At 33.4% G+C, this 23,018-nt stretch overlaps 1 protein-coding gene across 1 annotated transcript; it reads left to right on the top strand.

Moving 5' to 3' along the window:
* Window positions 1–518: 518 nt before the first annotated feature.
* On the top strand, window positions 519–1,433 carry LOC141602201 (uncharacterized). Its single transcript, XM_074422507.1, has one exon. The coding sequence runs from the start codon at window positions 519–521 to the stop codon at window positions 1,431–1,433; it is 915 nt and encodes a 304-aa protein (XP_074278608.1).
* The last annotated feature ends 21,585 nt before the right edge of the window (window positions 1,434–23,018 follow it).

Below are 23,018 nucleotides of genomic sequence, written 5' to 3'. Positions count from 1 at the left end.
CACCTCTTCTCTTCACTATTTGCATGGAGTACCTGAGTAGGTTACTGATTGTTGCTAGTGACTTTCCTGGTTTTAAGTTCCATCCTCTCTGTAGGGGTATCAGACTCAATCATTTGATGTTTGCTGATGACCTGCTTCTTTTTTGTAGAGGAGACTTAAGGTCAGTAATCACTATTATGGAAGTCTTTAAGTGCTTCACTGAAGCTTCTGGTTTACATATTAGTAATGACAAGTCTGACATTATTTTGAATGGACTTGATCATCACACTGAAGCTGCTATCCTTGAGTCTACTGGTTTCAAGAAAGGGACTCTTCCTTTTAAGTATCTTGGTGTGAAGATTTCTCATAAACGTTTATCAAAAGGAGATTGCAATATTTTAGTGGATAGAATGCTTAAGAGGATCAGGGGTTAGAATAAGAAGAAAATTTCTTACTCAGGAAGGCTTGTTTTGGTGAAATCAGTGTTGGCAACAATTCATAATTATTGGTCCCAAATTTATGTCTTACCTGTTGGACTGATGGACAGAATTCAAGCTCTATGTAGGAATTTTTTTTGGGAAGGTGAAGAAAACTATAGTAAGGCTCCTTTGGTGGCATGGAGTGTGCTATGTAAAGGAAAGGAACATGGAGGCTTGGGTCTGCAGGACTTAAAATTATGGAACATGGCAGCAGTTGGGAAATTGGTGTGGTGGATTGCCAAAAAGAAGGATCATATGTGGATCCAATGGGTTGATAAGATTTATCTAAAAGGAAGGCTATGGATGGATTATAAACCAACTGCAGCTAGTTCCTGGGCATGGCGTAAAATTTGTGAGGTTAAGGAGAAACTCAAGCCAGCTTTTACTAGTGGGAAGTGGATGAGTGATGATGATGAATACTCCATATCTGATGGCTACTCTTGGCTGGAGCATACTTATCCTATGGTGCAATGGCATAGGAGTGTCTGGAACAGATTTAATCTGAGTAAGCACAATTTCAATCAATGGCTTATTCAGCAGGGTAGACTGCTCACCCTAGATAGACTTGTGCAATTTGGGATTACTCAGCATACAGTGTGTTTTCTCTGTGGAGAAAAACCTGAAACTCATCAGCATATTTTCCATGAGTGCATTTATACTGAACAATGTTTTATGCAGCTGTATCTTTGGCTTGACCTTCCTGGGAGGTTTCAAGGCATTACTGATCCTGTTCAGATGCTCAGGCAGAGGGGCTGCTCTGGTTTAGTGCGTTTGGTGCTTAGTTCTCTGGTGGTGGCTTTGCAGTATAACATTTGGACTGCAAGAAACAACTGCAGAGTAGAGGGTTATGTCATTCTCCCTAGTGTGCAGATTAAAAATATTCAGAAGGAAAGCAAGCTACGTTTAATGGCTCTTGATACAGGGGTTCTGAAGCAGGCTGATGTTAATTGGTGCAGGTTACGGGGTCTGATGTAGTTTCGTGAAGTTTTTTATAATCTGATGTATCTGGTTAGTAATTATCTAGAGGTGATATCTAGATAAAATGGAATGGTTGTAATGGTGAACTTTTTTTTTTCCCTTTTGGGATGGAGCTATAATATTACTTACATTTCCACCAATAAAATGATATTTATGTGATAAATATGCATTAAATTAATTAATAACATGTATCATATTACATGTGACATATTGTGTGACAATTGACAAATTGACAAAATAAAATGGTAGTCCATTTTATAGAAGTGGACCGAAATATTGTGGGTGGTAGGCATTAGTGGGTGATTTATTTTATGTGATAAGAATAAATTAATAAAACCTACTCTACCTATTCTTACACACCTGCAATATTGAGAAGAGCAAAAGGAAAAGGATGCCATTTTGGCTCTACCCAACCGGCCACACTCCCTTTCATGATGGGTTTTTGGTTCTTATTTTTACTCTCTCTTACATTCATATGATGATTATTCATTCATACAACAAAAAATGCAAAGTTGTTCTATATTCTCCTACTTTTCTCTAAACAAGTTTTAGAATACAATAAATTGTTCATCCACTCTAATATTATAACAAGGTTACTAGTGTAGTAATAATAACAATATTAGAATACATTTTAAGGATACTAGTATAATAATCTAGTTAATTAGTATACTAGTTTAAGGGTATGTCTTGGGTGAAATCTAAGGAGGATTTCTATTTTTGGGATCTTGGAAGATCATCCATCATATTAAGCTCAAGAACAAGTGAAGGTAGGAGACTTTCATTTGTGCCCATTTGACCGAATTTTTGATGGTGAGAAAACGATTTTCTTATCTCTTCTTATTTGTTTTGCATGCATAAGATCTTTAAGTTTTTATGACTAAAACTTTAAACCAAAATATGTGATATTTAAAATATGATTTCTAACAAGTGGTATCAGAGCATAACGGTTGTTGCATGCAAAATCGGGTTAGTTTTTCCGAGTTAATTTAATTAACATATAAAACTTGTTATTTAGGATTTATGAAGATAAATCATGAAATAATTTTGCATGTTAAAAGTTTCTGGTCCTAAGTGATTTTTAGGACATTTTGGTTTATTTATGGATTTTTATTGTTCATTTTATATAATATTGGCATTAAAATGTGATTTTTATGATAAAAATGTCATTTTTGGACGAAAATTAGCTAAACTTCGAATTTTTCAGTGGTTTTTGGATATGTTTTCACATATTATCTACTTATGGCCTGTAAATTTTCATGATAAAATGAGTTGTTATGCTCGAAATATGGATTTTTCAAGTTAAAATCGTATTTAAATGGGAAATAGGTTAATATGAGTTATATTTCGAATCTGGTCATAGAAATTTAGTATGATTGTCACATGCAATTTTACAAGATGTGTGTAAAATATTTGGCTATAATGAAGTATTTATGCATGATTATGAATTTTTGATGAAAAATCACATAAATAGTGACTTTAATTAGTAAAAATGCTAAAACATACTTCATGACTAAGGAAAAACATCACATGTTGCATTTTATCATATATTTCAGATATAAAAATGAAAAGTTGATAAAAATAATTTTTCTCATATTTTTATGGTCATAATTTTTAAAATCGATAAACCGCAACATTGTTTTTCTCGATAAATTTTCGAAATTTTTAACATAAGTTTTGAACATTATGAGTGTCATAAGTTTAAATTTCAAATTTCGAAATTATTTGAAATTTTTATAATTTAATTTGAAGTTTATAGCATAATTTTTTATTTTTGGGTCCATTTATGAACAATATTAAGAAATCAAGTTTAATTATTGTCAAAATGTTAGTGGAGACTAATTTTTGAGTCCTAAGATGGTTAGGGTAATTAACTTGTACATAAATATGAATTTATGTAATTATTGTGATTTTCAAAGGTTAAATCACGCAAATCTGTAAAAACCGATTAATATGCGATATTGGCTCTTTAAAGGCGATTTAGCATAAAATTAGGCATGTTCATACATATTATAATGCTGAATTTTATTTATGATTATCATATTTTAATTTTATGTAATTTTTGAATTATGTAATTTTACTTAGTATGGCCTTAGTTTTTAATTGATATTACCCGAAATGTATGGGAATATCGATTCGGTTGTAATTTATTGTGATCTCGTATCACCGTTTTGTAATTTAATAGATTTATTTTTATTTTAATTACAAATGTATAATAGGAAATTATTTAATTTATTTATTCCGAAGTTCCTTGAAGACGGTGCCACTCGAGAAGGCGATCCATTAAAGAAAGTATTGCCTTGAAATGCGTGCCAAGACCGAAGTTCAAGGGACCAAAAGAGTTGGTTTCCGAATTTGTAATAGTTTATTAGATTTACTATTTTAGGAAGGCCATACTAGGATTTTATTTATGCTTTGCATTTTATTTATATGTTGCATGCATCGTTAAATCGCCATAACTAAAACATGCATTATCATTTTATCGAGTTTATCGACCGTGTCAATCACAATTATCGTAGTTCACCGCTTTAGTTCACTTAAAACGTGATAGATAATAAATTGACATGACCTCTCGCTAAAATAAACAATTGAGACTTAGCCTTACCAAAAAGTAGAAACCATGAAAACCTATTTCGCGAGGGAGTGCACTCGGCCACCCGGGGTACAAACCTTGTTACGTAGGGGAAGTGGGTGATAAATGTCTATCCACCGAATTCATGTTGATGAGGGATGAATCGGCTACCCCGTGCCTAAGTTAATGTGAATTTCGATCATGAACACATTTATTTGAAATTTGGATTGAGCTCAACGGAAGTATTCGTGACCGTAGTCGCATGTGTTCCTGGCTATAGATAAATATTAGAGTAATTTTATCGACCGAGAGTTCTAAAAGTAGAATCGATTAAAGAGTTAATCCACCGAGTTATATTAATGAGGGATGAATCGGCTACTCCATGCCCAAGTTAATATGAATTTGGATCTTGGAATCATTTATCATAGTTGGGTAGAGGTCACTATATAAATGCTTTACTTGTTATTTACAAGTATTAATAAAACGATAAATGTTAAGTTTTCCACTATTCCGTTATCATATTGTTCTAGTTCTTTACCACTATTCATATACGATATCATTTCGATTTTTGATTCAAATCTCCATTAAAACATCGTAACTAAAGACAAAATTTGAATTTTTCTTCTAAAAACCTCGTATTATCCATTGTAAGGATCTCTTGTGAAGAGTATAGATAAAAGTTATTCGTGATCAAACGGGTTTTTGATCCTCGACTAACATATCTACTTACAATGAATTGTTTCTCATATGCTTAATTGAGTTAAGTACTGTGAAACGTTACATCATTTTGGTAACTAGATTTGTTTGAAATCAAAATTGACCAAAATACCGCAACCACTTCAATGAAAGTTTTAATACTAAACAAACGAATGAAGAGTAGTCTTCATGTATTTCAATTTTTGATTCTCCTAGCAAAGACTCATTGAAATAAGTGGGAGCATTCTCTTAAACCATTAAGAAAAGGATAATGTTTTAAAGAAGTAAAATTAGAATGGAACTGATACAAGGTAATGTTAAAAGTAAAGTTATTGAGAATAAAGATACTAAACCTATCAATCCCGACCGATAAAGTTTGTATTGTCTTAATTGTTGGACGCTAGAAAGGAAACTACCCCAAATTATTGAAGAATCAACAAGTTATTTGTGGGACATCTAATGGGACCTTCTTCTTTAAATGTTTATTTGATTAACATAAATTTTGCTTATACTACTTCGTCAATATTAGAAACCAATGGAGGTTTTCATCATTGTACTCGATACATAAGATGATTATAATGTGACGACTAGCATCAAATAATGTCGAGAGATAGAGTCATTGTGTAATCATTCTAGTTTAGGGTTTATAGTTGTACTTAATTATGACTATTAAGTGCATAAACTCTAAATAAGAATATAAACTTGTTAAGATACAAAAGAGGTTTCACTTTTGTGACCCTATACACCACGATTTGATGTATGGCTAGCCCATTATCAAGGTGAATATATTCTAAACCAAACTAGAATGATACATCATGTAGATGATGCAAGACTCAAATTGGTATCCCAATATTAAACCTTAAATTCTGGAATGGTGAACGCAAAGAGTTATCGAGTACTCTTGAAACCATTAGGTTGTTAATCTTATGGTATATGCGTATCTTGTATTCAAAGCAAGATGTCTCGTGCCTTTTGGTTGAAAAGGAGATCGAGGTTGTAAATCATTGATCCAAAATAGGTTGATCATTTTCTTTTACCAACGATTTAGGTTGACACTAATGTGTTCACTTAATAAGGTAAATAGAGAAATCTTTGAAGAAATTCAAAGAGTTCCAGGAATCACGATTTAGTCGTGATGGGATTATCAAAGTGAAGACTTTGATATAAGTCAAAGGAAATGTGATATAGTATCACAAATTAATCTCTCTTAGCAGGCATTATGGGATAATGTGTGGTTGGATAAAGAAATCAAACGCTATTCGATATGGTTTGGATTTCAATCAAGTTACTTTGAGTTACTTGATCCTTTTTGGGGATTTTATCATATTGTCTAAATTATGTTTTCACTAAATCTAAAACAAATCATATGAGATATGAATTGGTAGGATACCATGTTTGTAAGTTTTCAAAAGAAACAAATGCTCATTTTTCTTATTATAATCACGAGTACAACGGATTTGTGGCTCGTAAAGCTGTCTTTCTAGAATACAAGTTTATTTCTAGAAGACAGAGTGGGAGAAAAATTATTCAAGAGCCACAAAGAATGTTATGTCGCAAGAAACTGGTCTTTCTTGGCTACATGAGACGTTTTGTGTAAGACGCTGAAATGTTATATCGCAAGAAACTGGTCTTTCTTGGCTACATGAGATGTTTTGTGTAAGACGTTGTTTCTTCAAAACCTACGAGGTTAAAGTCATCACTTGTTGAAGATGATGAATTCATGTTACTTTTAAGAAAGTAAAGAGCTTACAACTTACAAAGAAATTGTTTGATTCGAGTTACTTCTGGAAAGTATGAATATATGACTTACATGAGAATGTTTAAGTCACAACTCAATACAAGGCTTAGAGCCATAAAAATCCGAAATAAATTCCAAGTGAATTGTTAGATATCAAAGCTTGATTGGTGGCAAAGGGTTTTGCACTAATTGAAATGCTTAAGTCTATTTGGATCTTCTTAGGGATTGTGTCTCATTATGATGATATACATATAGCAAGTGAATCTAAAACCCACTTCTTCAATTAGAAGGAATGTATTCAATACATGTCTTGAGTTTTGTAGATTTTTGCAATCCTAAGATAATATGAAACTTAAGAGAGGGTCTTAAATAGGACATCAATGAGTTGGAATCAATATTTCGATCATGTTATAAAACTTTTCTCGATAAGTCGAGAAGTTGTGTTTATACATGGAGTTTAGTGGGAGTTACGAAAATTTTAATTAGTCTCATATGTGGATGACATATTAATCATTGGGAATGATTTAAGACTTGGAGAAATATAATACATCTTTAATATCCAGATTTATGGAGATAAATCCACATGATATTAGCGTCAAATAAGAAGTCTTATGTTGATAAGATTCATGACTAGTTCAATCAAGTTGAACATATTTGATTGATTCCATTTGCTTCCGCTGCCAAATTAATTAAATAGGAAATGATGTATAACACTTCATATACTTTGAGTATGATGAATTGTTTCAAATAGAATTTGAGTAATAATTACCAAGTAAGCCATAAAGATTACCCTTAAGTGCTTGCAGAAGCATTAAGGATGTAAAGCAAAGTGTTTTTGATGCAATTTTGTGTAAGGGTGTTACACAAATGACAATTGACAATTGAGATTGTGCATGGTTTCCGACAAAACCATAATAAAAACACATTAGGATGGTTTAAGATACCATTGTGGCTATGTTATTTAAGAAATAGATTTTCTAGAATCGTTCTAGGCAATAAAGAACAATGAGAAATATTTACAACGGAAATTGAGTACACTTGCAATCATGGGATGTGCAAGAGGGATGAGTTCTGCACACTGTGAAAACAGTGGGAGCTATTTAAAGGCAAGAAAGCCTATGTCTAGATTGGATCTAGACACGTACTCAGAAAGTTTTGTAATGCAAATGTATACATTACGAAAGGAAAACAAGTATGTAGCAAGGTTGAGCAGGGAGTTGCTAAAACCTACTTAGAAAGGCCTAATCATAGGCTAAACATGATGAGTCATGTCATTTCAATTGAATTTTTTTTTGGTAAAATGTGAGATGTGTATATATATATATATATGAAAAAAAGAACCAATTGAATTGAAATGAACAACTACATACAAGATCAAATTAGATTATAGAATATAAAATACTAATCAGGCATTGACTATTCATATGTGATAATCGCATTTGTCGTTCGAGTTTTTACTTTAAAAACTCTTTTCTTGTACTTTGTTACATCCAAACAGGTTGTAGAGACAATATTGAACCCCGTTAAAATGAACCCGGATTAACATGGTATTCATCCATAGTCACTTGTATGAGGTGACGTCTCGAAGTGACTAGAGTGTGATGCGATTGATGGCAAGTTCAAGTGTCATAGAGTCATGTGAGATGACTAGTCGATCACATAGGCAGACTGTTAGGAACACTTTGTCGGGCAGTGACCGCTTATAGAGTTCTGGCAAATTTATAAAGCATGGTCGTGGTGAGAGCTACTATAGTATTCTAATGAGTCGATTCTTTTGACTAAAGACTAATCGCCCAAGGTGGCACAGTTTCAGATTAACTTTGATTTATGTTACTACGACCTTCGTAAATGGGGTCAAATGGGCATATTTTGGGTTATGATGGTTGTTGCTAGTCGAAGGGAATAGTGCGATAGGAATTGTCCACCTCCTTGTCAGAGTTAAAATAATATCTCAGGGCCACTCGAGGAGCAATGAACTGGAAATGCGTGGCCACGCTCGGAAGGTATATATGGTAGATAAATTCCGGTCAATCAGTTATTCTCCAGATCGAGGAAACCACTCTCGATATGATCACTTGCAAGTACGACCCGAAAGACACCTTGCATTGAGTGGGAGATAGTAATAGGACAAGAGAATTGGTGACGCACACTTGTCGAGGACAAGTGGGAGATTGTTGGAGTAAGTGTCCCCGACAATAATGCGATCACAATTGTCGATCATATTGATCACATATTTAAATCTCAAATAAAGAATATGTGAGGGATGATTTATTATAATCAACTGATTGTCATTAATCAGTAATGATTGGCTGACTAGAGTTTGATATTACTGTCGTGTGACGGTGGTGGTCAGTTGATTCCTTAAGGTCACACCTAAAGGACAATTCCCTTAATGGATAAATTGATTAATTGTATGACGATACAAAATGATCAAATCCTTAAAAGTGAACAATTTACTTGTGAGTGAGAATATTGATATCTTATTGTAATGGGATTAAATAAGATTTATTTTAGTAATAAAAATGCTTTGTTACTAAAATTGATTATTGTTTGAGAAACAATAGAGATAAGAATGAATGGTTGATTATAATTACAAGATGTTGTGAATTATAATTATATGACCCATTTTATTTATGTGATCAAGTATTACTAGTCAATTTGTTGTATGTAATTTAATTCATTCATAAAATGATATTTATGTGATAAATATGCATTAAATTAATTAATAACATGTATCATACTACATGTGACATATTGTGTGACAATTGACAAATTGACAAAATAAAATGGTAGTCCATTTTATAGAAGTGGACCGAAATATTGTGGGTGGTAGGCATTAGTGGGTGATTTATTTTATGTGATAAGAATAAATTAATAAAACCTACTCTACCTATTCTTACACACCTACAATATTGAGAAGAGCAAAAGGAAAAGGTAAGATGCCATTTTTGCTCTACCCAACCGGCCACACTCCCTTTCATGATGGGTTTTTGGTTCTTATTTTTACTCTCTCTTACATTCATATGATGTTTATTCATTCATACAACAAAAAATGCAAAGTTGTTCTATATTCTCCTACTTCTCTCTAAACAAGTTTTAGAATACAATAAATTGTTCATCCACTCTAAATATTATAACAAGGTTACTAGTGTAGTAATAATAATAATATTAGAATACATTTTAAGGATACTAGTATAATAATGTAGTTAATTAGTATACTAGTTTAAGGGTATGTCTTGGGTGCAATCTAAGGAGGATTTCTATTCTTGGGATCTTGGAGGATCATCCATCATATTAAGCTTAAGAACAAGTGAAGGTAGGAGACTTTCATTTGTGCCCATTTGACCGAATTTTTGATGGTGAGAAAACGATTTTCTTATCTCTTCTTATTTGTTTTGCATGCATAAGATCTTTAAGTTTTTATGACTAAAACTTTAAACCAAAATATGTGATATTTAAAATATGATTTCTAACAAAATTATCACTAGAACTCAAAGCACGTAGAAGTCGATCAAATTCTTGGGAGTGGGACATGAATAGGCATGGATAAAAACATAGATTATCCAATTGAATAATGCCCAAGTAATAGACCGGACAATCATGTTAAGAACATTATCACAAAAATTATAAGAGATGTGATGGATGAAAGGAACATGAAACGAGTAACTTAACACTTCACTCAAATCGTCTTCCAAATAGTTAAAATCGGTGCATTCAAGACAAGTACTCTCATTTTCATCCAAGGTGACCTTAATGGTGTCTATTTGGGGTTCCCAAATGTCATCATATTCCTCATACCAACAAGGTCCATTATCAAAGGGGTTGTCGTAACAAGGCTCACCAAGTTCAACACAATTGTCTCCCTCTAACATGTTATCCTCAAAGGGTGAGTTTTCACTCAATCTCACATCCATCTCTTTCTCAATTTGCCCATAATCATCAAATTCAATGGAAGTTGGGTTCATTGTTATACAAGAAGAGTAGGATAACGGTATCCAAGCATTGGTTTCACACTCAAGAATGTATTCCTCCTCATCATCACTCTCTTCATCTAGCACTCCATCTTCCCAAGGAGGGGCAAATTTGTGAACATAGTGGGTAGGCTCATTTTCATTATAGTTTTCCTTAATGAATTTTTGAAATGTGGTTTTTATCTCTTCCATACCTGCCTTGGCACTCTCAAATATGTCATGCACAATTTGTTTAAGACATTCGGTGGCCATAAACTCAACAAATTCCCAAAATTGCTCACAACCCATCTCACAAATCCTACCACCACTCAAGTGAAATGCTAAGTTGCGGGTTTTAAGGTTCATGCCATTACAAACAACACAACAAGCTTCATAATTTGAAAGAGTAAAAGCATGATGCCAAGCATGAGTCATATAACCTTCAAATCTTGCAATATATTTATCAAATGACTCATTTTCAAATTGCCAAAAGGTTAAAGTAGTCATGTTGAACAAATGAAAAAAAAGCAAGTACAAGAATTAAAATTCTCAAGGAACCAAGATCCCTCAAGAAGAAGCAAAACTAAAACTAGACAAAAGAACGATTCAAATGCACAACACCGTCCACGGCAACGGCGCCATTTTGATGAACGTGTCGTTGTACGCTCTCAAACACATTTATACCCAACTACTAGCATAGCAAGCAAGTCGTGGTCGAACCCAAAGGACGGGGGTACTCAAATTGTTCAATCTAATTGTAGTTACACTAGGTTTGTCACAATTGGTTGGGTTAATGATTCTAAACTAATAAAAGCAATGAAAGGTAAACAAGCAATAAAACAAGGGTGTGAATAAATGATAAATAATACTAGGGAATCATGGGATCATAGGGGAATCATAGTGAGATCAAACAAACAAGTTTCAAAGATGCAAGCAATTATTATTGTTGGAATCAATTTAGTGTATATCTTGCGATTTCTAGGGGAAACTTAGGTCTCAAAGTCGAGTCGGTCAAGACTGTACAACACCTACAAGTCAACTTGGTTTTCCCTATTCATGGTGATATAACATAAATGAGTCCTAGGAAGGTTTAGGTCCCGGAGCCGAGTCGGTCAAGACTGTACAACACCTACAATCAACTTAATTCTTCCTAATCAACTATATGCATGGTCTAACAAGCCTTGAGTTGGTTTATGTCTTACAAGTCTTGTTGAAAGGATAAGAGAAACATGCTAGATTGTCAATCAAGCATTTCATCAAATATGACATGTGCATAAGTTGAAAAACAATAAGCAAGCATTCATATGATCTCATTAAGCATAAATTTTTCACATGATTAACTCCCCTAATCCCCCACTAATCCCTAGTTAGGAGACTACTCACTCATTATCATGAAAGACATGTTATCAATGGTGTTAATCATCTTAACAAGTATAAACATGATGAAAGAGTGAAGAAATAAGCAATAAAGAGTAAAGAGTAAAGAGATTATACCAATATTAAGATGAACAAATGGAAAGCAAAAAATAATAGAAGAGAATTTGATTGATTGATGAAGAGTTGTCAATTCTCCAATAATAACCAAATAATCTTCAATTACCCAATAATAAATCTTGAACAATAATTAAGAAAAGATTAATGTGTAATTTGTGGAAAGATTAAATGCTAATTTATTCTAAGCTACTCCTAATAAAAGCTTAATCTAAACTAAGGAAGCCTAATCTCCTCTAAATACAAGAGGGGTATATATAGTAATACAAGGATTAGGTTAACTAAGGGCTTAAATGACGATTAAGCCCCTTGAAAGAGGATTAGAGCCTTGCAAGTCCCGGGAGGAACACCACGAATCCATGATTGAGAAAATCTCCCTGCATGAGAATCCAGGCAACATGGAGTGGGGTCGGGCGTCCGGACGGGTAGCTTGTCTATTTGAGCTCGGATTGTAAAACGGACGTCATTTGCTCATCCGGACTTCTATTGGGGTGATTCAAAAGCCAAGACCACTTTATGTTTTGACGTTGTTTCATCTATCATAGTTTCAGAGCCAAACAAGTAACTCTTAGTTTGGTTACAAGCAATTTCCTCTTATAATGGCTCCCTTCCATACCTTGGGGATCCTTCATGGGTCGTGAGGATCCTTCATGGGTCGTGGGGATCCTTAGTCATTGCCCAATTACTTGTTTTATTGCCTTAGGAATTTTGTATTGGTCTCCTCTTTGGTGCTTGGTCGTTATATGCTATCAAGTTAGCTCTGCTTCACTCCATCTAGTCAAGTTAGTGCTCTTCTCCTACAAAGGACACCAAACCTCATAGAATATGCATAGAAGGAGGCTAAAAACAAGAAAAGATCCTAATACATACTAAAAACAATAAAAATTAGGCTAGTTAGGGGACTAAATGTGCGTAAATAGGAGTTATATCAGTAGCCAAGCCGACTACTTCGGCTACCACGGTTCAGGGTGGAGGTCATAAAAGCAGTGGGAAACTCTTTATGATGGGCAAGGAGGAAGCGGAGAATGATGCTCACATTGTTACCAGTACCTTTCTTGTTCATAATACGCCATCTTTTGTTCTGTTTGATTCGGGGACAACCCACTCTTTTGTGTCTAGAAGTCATGCCTTAGCTATGGGTTTGGGAGAATATGAACTGTTGAAAAATAATGTGTTTATTGTTGGAATATGTGTCCTCAACAATAGTGCGATCACATTTTAAATCTCATATTAAGAATACGTGAGGGATGATTCATTTTATAGTCAACTGATCAACATTAATCGGTAATGATTGGCTACCTAGAGTTTGACATTACTGTCGTATGACGGTGGTGATCAGTTGATCCCTTAAGGTCACACCTAAAGGACAATTCCCTTAATAGACAAATTGATTAATTGTATGATGATACAAGTTAATCAATTCCTTAAAATTGAACAATTTAATTGTGAGAGAGAATATTAATATCTTATTGTAATGGGATTAAATAAGATTTATTTTAGTAATTGAAAGACTATATTACTAAAATTGTTTATTGTTTGTGAAACAATTGAGATAAGAATGAATGGTTAGTTATTATTATAAGATGTTGTGAATTATAATTAAATGACCCATTTTATTTATGTGATCAAGTATCACTAGTCAATTTGTTGTATGTAATTTAATTAATTTATTAAATGATATTTATGTGATAAATATGCATTAAATTAATTAATAACATGTATCATACTACATGTGACATATTGTGTGACAAATGACAAATTGACAAAATAAAATGGTAGTCCATTTTATGTGATGTGGGCCGAAATATGGAGGGAGTAGTGATGAATTGTGATTGTTTTATTTTATTTGATAAAATAGGTAATCATACCTATCCTACAATTCTTACACACCTAATATCTTGTGAAGAGAAAAAGCATAAAGTAAGATGCCAATTTTTGGCACTTTCTCCTTGCTCCATCCGGCCCTCCCTCCTCCTCTTAAAAGATTTTTGTTCTTTTATTTTTCATTCAAACACATCACATGCAAATGCTCCATATTCTCTCAAAATCTCTCTAAAACAAGCTTTTAGAAACCTTATAAATTGTTCATAAATTCTAATATCAACATGGTTACTAGTGTAGTAATAATAAACATATTAGAACACATTTTAAGGATACTAGTTTATTAATCTAGTTAATTAGTATACTAGTTTAAGGGATAAGTCTTGGGTGTAACATTAAGGAGTATCTCTACTTTGGGATTTTTGGAGGATCATCCAACATATTAAGCTCAATAACAAATAAGGAAGGTGGCCTTATTTGTGCCCATTAATTTCGAACCAATATACAATATAAGGGACATTGTTTTTCTTATAATTTTCTTATTTTGTTATGCATGCACAAGATCTAAAGAACAGATAATTATGAAGTTAAATAGTTCACTATTAGAGGAGTCTAATAATAGGTATATAAACCTAACAAGTGGTATTAGAGCATAGAATGTTGCATGCATATTCGGTTATTGTTTTTCCGAGTTAAAATGTTAACATATAAAACTAAAAATTTGTGATTTATAAGAGTAATACACGAAATCATTATGCATGTTATATATTCTGGTCCTATAATGTTTTTAGGTCATTTTTATGATTTATGGTAATTTAATGCTCATTTTTATGATTTTTAGTGAAATAATTACATTTTTATGAGTAAAATGAACTTTTATTCACTAAAATAAGTTAACCTTCACTACTTGACGTGATTTTTTAGTATGACCTCACATGAATATTTTATGTATTGTATGTAAAATTTTATATTAATGTGATTAATATTTCATGATTTATGATTTTTATGTTATAAAAATGGCATAAATGGAAGTTAAATGACTGAAAATGGTTAAACTTACTCTCTGATCTTGAAACTTTTATATGACCTCACATTCATATTTTAAAAGTTGAGTGTAAAATCTCGTATTAATTTGATTAATATTGCATGTTTTATGATTTTTATGAGATACAAATGGATTAAAAGAGGTAAAATGGTTAAAAATAGTTAAACTTTGAAACAGGCCATGAAACTTTAATATTTTGCCACATGCATGATTTACACACTGTATGTAAATTTTGAGATGAAATGATTTCATTTTGCTTGATTTATGAATTTTTAGTGTAAAAATGGCATAACTAGTGACTATTTTAGCATAAATAGCTAAAACAAATTACATGGCATGAGAAAATTATTGTAGGTTGCATAAATATCCCATTTATCATATCTAAATTTGTAAAATTGATTGGAATAATGTTTGGATACTTTAGATGTTTTATGAGATAAAATCGATAAATTGCGACTATATTTTCTCAAGATTAATTCCAAATTTATAACCATGATTTTTGACATTATGAGTGTCGTGTAAATATTCCAGAATGTTCAAAAATTTAAAATTCAAATTTTGAAATTACTGTATTTTAATTTGGATTTATTTCATAAATGTTATGATTTTAAGGTCAAAAATGAGCATAAAATTAAATCAAGTTGAATTATTGTCAAAAATTGAGTTTAGGAAGGCCATACTAGGAATTTTTATAATTGATTTGCATTTCTTTTAATATGTTACATGCATTGCCAAATCGCCATAACAACACATGCATTTCATATCGAGTCATCGACCGTGTCAATTATAATTATCGTATTTCACCGCTTTAGTTCACTTAAAACGTGATAGATAATAAATTGACAAGACCTCTCACTAATTAATAATTGAGAATTAGCCTTACAAAATAGTAGAAACCATGAGTCCCAATTTCATGAGGAAGTAGGCTCGGCTCACCGGGGTACTAAACTTGTTACGTTGGGTAATTGGGTAATAAAATGTTATTACATCGAAATTTGGATTGAGCTCAACGGAAGTATTCGTGACCGTAGTCGCATGTGTTCCGGGCTAAAGATAAATATTTAAGTAATTTTATCGACCGAGAGTTCTAGAATTAGAATCGATTAAGTGGTTAATCCACCGAGTTATATTGATAAGGGATGAATCGGCTCACCGTGCCCGAGTTAATATGAATTTGGATCTCGGAATCATTTATAATAGTTGGGTAGAGGTCACTATATAAATGCTTAAAACTTGTTTAAAACGTTTACAAGTATTATTAAAACGATAAATGTTAATTAATTCCTTCACTTCCTATTTTGTAGTCGAAATCGTTTTCACAATTGCAATGGCAACTCCAATTTCATCCGCAACCACTAGCACCAACACTCTCACCAATGTTTCATGGCTCCGATCCTTCATGGATCGTTGTAAGTTAGAAAAGAATGGGTCCAATTTCGCCGATTGGGACGCGCAACTTCGCTTGGCCGCGGAGGGTGACGACAAGCTTCGTTACCTTATCGAGGCCTCTCCCGCCGAACCTAATGCTAGGTCTACCACCGTCGCTAGGCAAACCTATGAGTTTTACCAAAAGGAGTCGACCGCGATCTAAAATGTGTTGATCTTTGCAATGGAGGCCGAACTCCAAAGAAGTGCTATAAAGATTAGCACCGCTCATGAGATCTATACGAAACTTGTGACCATGTTTTCATGAGCGCCGAGGATCATTCAATATAAAGCGGCATCTGCATTCTTTGATCTCAACATTAAGGAGGGCCAAAACGTTAGCCCTCATGTGCTCAAGTTGATGGAGCATGTTGAGACCTAAAAATGCATAAGGTAGAGATTCCCGAGGAACTCGTCATTAATCAAATTCTTCACTCCTTAAACAAAGTTAAGGCATATGTTAAATTCAGGGTGAATTTTAATATGCAAAACAAGAAAGTTTCCTTTGATGAGTTGCACAAAATGCTTGTGCAAGCCGAAAGGGACATTGGGCTAAGTGTTAGCACCACCAAGGATGTGCTCAATGTTAATCATAAGAGCAAAGGGAATTTCAAGAAAAGTGGCAAAAAGGGAAAGAAGAAAACTCCCAACAAGAACAAAGCAAAGACTTGTGAAGCTAGTTTCTCTAAGCCCAAGTACAGTGCCCCCTCCGGGGACAAGTGCCACTGTTGTAGTGGTGTTGGGCATTGGAAAAGAAATTGTTCAAAAAATATCTTGGCGATATCAAAGCTGGAAGGGTCATTCCAGTAGGTATATAATTATCCCTATCTTTTAGGTTTCAATCTCAACTTTGGTATGTTGATACAAGTTGTGATGATTACCCTTTTTTATTGTAATTAGGGCATTCTAGCAAGGACAAGGGCAAAGAAAAGCAAGCCTAGAAGATCTTGAGGGAAGCCAGATGTAGCCGACCATGGTGCTAGATCTATGGAAGCTTGGCTTTATGTTGCTTTGTCTTTATTTTCATGTTGTATTTTGAGATTTTAGAACTTTTTTTATTTCCTCGTGCGACTTGGAAATTTGTTTGTATCCTTTAAACAATGGTTGTATTTTGGATATTGGTGACTTGGTTTGCAACTCAAGTCACTTGCTTTAATGTACCGTTTGTTCTAAGATTTTCATCATACACTACTTGCATTATGAAACATAAGATTATCGACTTAAATTGATCAAATAGACAATTATAATGATTAGATCATTATAAGTCCATAAGCTATGAATTTGATTCTCCTTATGCTATTGTTACTAATAGTAACAACTTACTTATGTAAGATCAATTATAAAGTTATGATGAGCTATTGAACTCATAAAGTAGGGAATTTGCGATACAATATGGACATATTATTCTAAGCGGATGGTCAACCGGGAGATACCTAAAATAGAGAGTCTATTTAACAGATGACATGGATAAGACTCGCATATCACATGAATCAAGCTGCCATGATAGGGATGGCCTTTTGTAAGCTAATGCATAGTCTAGAAAAACTCCTAATACTCCACTATATATATGTTTGTAACTCACAAAGTTATCTCTCAAAAAGATAGATGTATTTATGAGAGATAGAGTGGGAGTAGATTGGATCGTCGCAAACATGTCTTATAGTGTTACTTTGTGAAAGTAATGGAAATATAATCTATAAAGATAGAGTGGGAGTATAGTTCAGTGGGAGTTTAGCACACATGTCTTGTTGTTAAAATATTTCTTTGTGAAAGTAATGGTATTGTCCTAAATCGACTTTGTTACATACGAGCCATTGCATTACAATCCAAAGATTGTTACTCAAAGAGTAGATTTACTTAAAGGCGAGGGTCTCCTTAAAGTAAACAGAGCTTTAGAGTAAATAAGAGCATAGATCGACATGAAGATGTTGATCAAAATAAATTATGTTAGGAATTGCCACATTTCATGATGAATGGCAAATGAAGTTAAAATTCGCTTTTCTAAAATGGGAATTTAGAGAAGGAGGTAGGTGTTTGGAACACAAAACCTTAGATAAAGATCTAAGAATCCTAACATATTATGCGTAGCTATCTTAAGTGATTCCAAAATGGTCTTAAGCCAGCATTAAAGGATTATACTTTTCGTTCATGTGATAATTGAGAATGGTATCATTCACTTGATTGAAGAATCATGATTATACATGAAGTTAAGTGGGAGCAAGAATTATTTTTCCATGTCTTATATGTTGATAACATATTACTTATTGAGAATAATGTACCAATGCTCTCTTCTGTGAAAGAGTGATTGGGAGACTAGGAAAAGGTGCGATATATTCTAAGATTTCTGAATCTATGTGAGAGAATATAGGCATAGAGTTAAGAGTCTTATGATGATAAGATCTTTCAAATCTGTTTAAAATCAACAAGGTTGAATAAGTTATTCATGGTGATGAAAGTAGAATTACTATGATGGAGTCATAGTCATTCACTGAACCTATTAAGTTGTTGATTACATGAAGTCGTTTTCTAATGTTTCCGCCATTGGAACGATCATGTATGCCAACAGACGCACACGCCGTGATGAAGTATATGCTAGGAGCATAATAAGTCAATGACAAGATAATTCCCATGATATGGCTTGTGAAAGCCTTAAAGAACATCCTTGAGATTCTTGAGAAGAATTAAGGATTCGTTCATATGTTTGGATGATAAACTAAGTTATGTGTTGAAGGGTTGCACAAACTTTAGTTTCCAAACCGAAAAGGATTTTTTGAAATCCTAGGATGTCTTATTGGCTAAGGAGTAAGAGACTAGAGAAGTGTTTTAGTTTTGTATATTGCAAATTCTACAAAAGGAATCTAAGTAAATTGTGATAAAATGGTCAACGTAGGGAATGAGAGTAGATTCCTCTACCAATGACTTTATCACAAGTTATGTGATAACAGTGGGAGCATCTTTCATGTTAAAGAGCCCAAGTCTAGTAAGAAGACTAGACATAAACTTAGATAAATTCATGTCATTAGAGATGACATTGAATAGAAGGAAATGGCAATAATAGAGTTGGAATACATGGATCTCTGGTATATCCACTTGCCAAACTTTTATTGTATTTCAACTAGTGTAAAAGGTACACTAAAGATTATAAGATATGAAGTAGTAATAGTGTATTGACTATTCATATATGATAATCGCATTTATCGTTTGAGTTTTATTAAACTCACCCATTACTTTGTTAAATCCAACTGGGTTGTAGAGACAAATTGAACCCCATTAAAGAGAACTGGATTGACATGGTATTCGCCCCTAGTTACTTATATGAGGTGACGTCTCGAAGTGACTAGAGTGTGATGCGATTGATGGCAAGTTCAAGTGCCATAGCGTCATATGGGATGACTAGTAGACAGACTGTATGAGACACTCTGTCGGGCAGTGACCGCTTATAGAGTTCTAGTAATTCATAAAGCCTGGTCGTGGCAAGAGCTACTATGGTATTCTTATGAGTCAATTCTTTTTGAAGGAAATGTAGATTCATATACATACTAACATACTCTTATATGTCAAAATTAATTTGTCATAAAATTAAATGTGGATTTTATGCATGCAAACAATATAATAAAAGAGAAGAAATCATATCCTTACATTGAAATTTCGGTTCAAATGGGCACAAAAGAAATCTCCTTTTCTTTTGTTCTTGAGCTTTCCAAATGGAAGAACAAGGATTCAAGTGTAGAATCCCTCCCAAAAGCATATACCCAAGGAATACATCTTAATAAACCAATACTATTTAGATCTAGTAATAATAATGGTTTTACAATAAAATTGATACAATATAAATTGTATTTTCACTCTTGAAATTTCGGTCAAGAGGTGGTAATATTTGTGAGTTTATTTCTCTAGATTTCATAATATTTAGAGAGTATATTAATTTTCTCACACTAGAAAATTATATTGTTGTATGAATGAATTGATTAGGAAAAAGAAAACTCTTTCTTTCCTTTTCATTTGGCCGAAATTTTTGGCCTTGGGTAGGTAGCCCAATAGCTTTTATCTTTGCTCTTCACAAGAGACTAGGCATGCAAGCCTACTAGTTAGCTTTTATCATTCTGTCTACCACTAAACAATTAACACAATTTTATTCCACTAACTCCTTATAATTTCGGTACATACAAAATAAAATGGATGGTCCATTTTATTTTGTCATTTGTCAATTGTAACATATGTGACATGTTACTTGACATATGAAATTGTAATGTATTTTTAACATATTAAAAATCAACATACTCATAAAATATGTCATATACAAAATCGACTAGTAATTCGTAATTACTTGTACCAAAAAGGTTTCCAAATTATAAACTACAACATTCTGTATTTATAATAATTTATTCATTCCGTTTCAATTGTTTCTGTAAACAATAATTTCATCTAAGTAATAAAACAATTCGATTACTTAGACCGTGTCTCATTTAATCATATTTACAATGAGATACGTAAATTATACTCACAAAATCATCCGTCAATTTTAAGCAATTTAATTAACTCATATCGGTATACGATTAATTAAATAATCAATTAAGAGTATCTCCCTATAGGTATGACCTAAGGGGATCAACTGATCACCACCGTCGCACGACAGTAATGTCAAACTCTAGTCAGCCAATCATTACCGATATGTGTGGACCAGTTGACTTGTAAAATATTACATCCCACATGTATTCTTAAAATGAGATTTAATAATGATATTTAAATCATGTGATCGCACTATTGTTGAGGACACATTTCCCAACAATCTCCCACTTGTCCTCGACAAGTGTGCGTCACCAATTCTCTTGTCCTATTACTATCTCCCACTCAATGCAAGGTGTCTTTCAGGTCGTACTTGCAAGTGATCATATCGAGAGTGGTTTCCTCGATCTGGAGAATAACTGATTGACCGGATTTATCTATCATAGATACCTTCCGAGCGTGGCCACGCATTTCCAGTTCATTACTCCTCAAGTGGACCTGAGATATTGTTTTAACCCTGACAAGGGGATGGACAATTCCTATCGCACTCATTCCCTTCGACTAGCCACAGCCATCATAACCCAAAATATGCCCATTTGACCCCATTTACGAAGGTCGTAGTAACACAAATCAAAGTTAATCTGAAACTGTGCTATCTTAGGTGAATAGTCTTTAGTCAAAAGAATCGACTCATTTGAATACTATAGTAGCTCTCGCCACAACCAGGCTATATAAATTGCCAGAACTCTATAAGCGGTCATAAGGCCCGACAAAATGTTCCTAACGATGCGCCTATGTGATCGACTAGTCATCTCACATGACTCTATGGCACTTGAACTTGCCATCAATCGCATCACACTCTAGTTACTTCGAGACGTCACCTCATACAAGTAACTATGGGCAAATACAATGTTAATCCGTGTTCACTTTAACGGGGTTCAATTGTCTCCACAACCCGTTTGGATGTAACAAAGTATAATAAAAGAGTTTTAAAATAAAACTCGAACGACAAATGCGATTATCACACATGAATAGTCAATGCCTGATTACTATTTCATGTTCTATAATCTAATTTGATCTTGTACGTAGTTGTTCATTTCAATTCAATTGAAATGACATGACTCATCATGTTTAGCCTTTGAGAAGGCTTTGGTTAGTAGGTTTTATCAATTTCTTGTACCTTACTTAACCTCACTACATACTCGTTTTCCTTTTGTAATGTATACATTTGCATTACAAAACTTTCCGAGTACGTGTCGAGATCCAATCAAGACATAGGCCCTCTAGCCTAAGAATAGCTCCCACTTTGTTTTCACGATTAATGCGGGACTCATCCTTCTTGCACATCTCATGATCACAAGTGTACTCAATTTCCGTTATAAATATCACTCATTGTTCTTTATTGCCTAGAACGATTCTAGAAAATCTACTTCTTAATTAACATTGCCACAATGGTATCTTAACCATCCTAATGTGTTTTGATTATGGTTTTGTCGGAAACCATGCGCAATCTCAATTGTCAATTGTCACTTGTGCAACACCCTTACACAATATTGCATCATAAACACTTTGCATTATAGCCTTAATGCTTCAAAGAAGCACTTAAGGGTAATCTTTATAGCTTACTTGGTAAAGATTACTTAAATTCGATTTTGAAAACAATTCATCATACTCAAAGCATATGAAGTGTTATACATCATTTCTTTTCAATTGATTCGGCAGCGGAAGCAAATGAAATCAATCAAATATGTTCAATTTAATTGAACTAGTCATGAATCTTATCAACATAAGACTTCTTATTTGACGCTAATATCATGTGGATTTATCTTCATAAATCCGGATATTCAAGATGTATTATAATACTCCAAAAGTCTTAAATCATTCTCGATGATCAATATGTCATTCACATATAAGACTAATAAACATTTCCGTAACTCCCACTAAACTCCATGTATAAACACAACTTCTCGACTTATCGAGAAAAGTTTTATAACATGATCAAAACATTGATTCTAACTCATTGATGTCCTACTTAAGACCATCTCTTAAGTTTCACATTATCTTAGGATTGCAAGAATCTAATAAACTCATGACATGTATTGAATACATTCCTTCTATCGAAGAAGTGGGTTTTAGATTCACTCGCTATGTATTTCATAACCTCATAATGAAACACAATCCCTAAGAATATCCAAATAGACTTAAACAATTCAATTAGTGCAAAACCCTTTGCAACCAATCTAGCTTTGAAATATCTCTTTATTAGTGAAACACCCTTTGTCACTAATCAAGCCTTTTATTTCGGATTCTCATGGCTCTAAGCCTTGTATTGAGTTGTGAC

The sequence above is a fragment of the Silene latifolia genome, chromosome 9 (assembly GCF_048544455.1).
Source record: "Silene latifolia isolate original U9 population chromosome 9, ASM4854445v1, whole genome shotgun sequence".
NCBI lineage: Eukaryota > Viridiplantae > Streptophyta > Magnoliopsida > Caryophyllales > Caryophyllaceae > Silene > Silene latifolia.
Note: the sequence above shows the minus strand (reverse complement) of the source record. Positions and strands in the feature narration are given on the sequence as shown.

Coding starts and splice junctions, on each gene's coding strand:
- LOC141602201 (XM_074422507.1), top strand. CDS start 519: ATGGACAGAATTCAAGCTCTATGTAGGAATTTTTTTTGGGAAGGTGAA.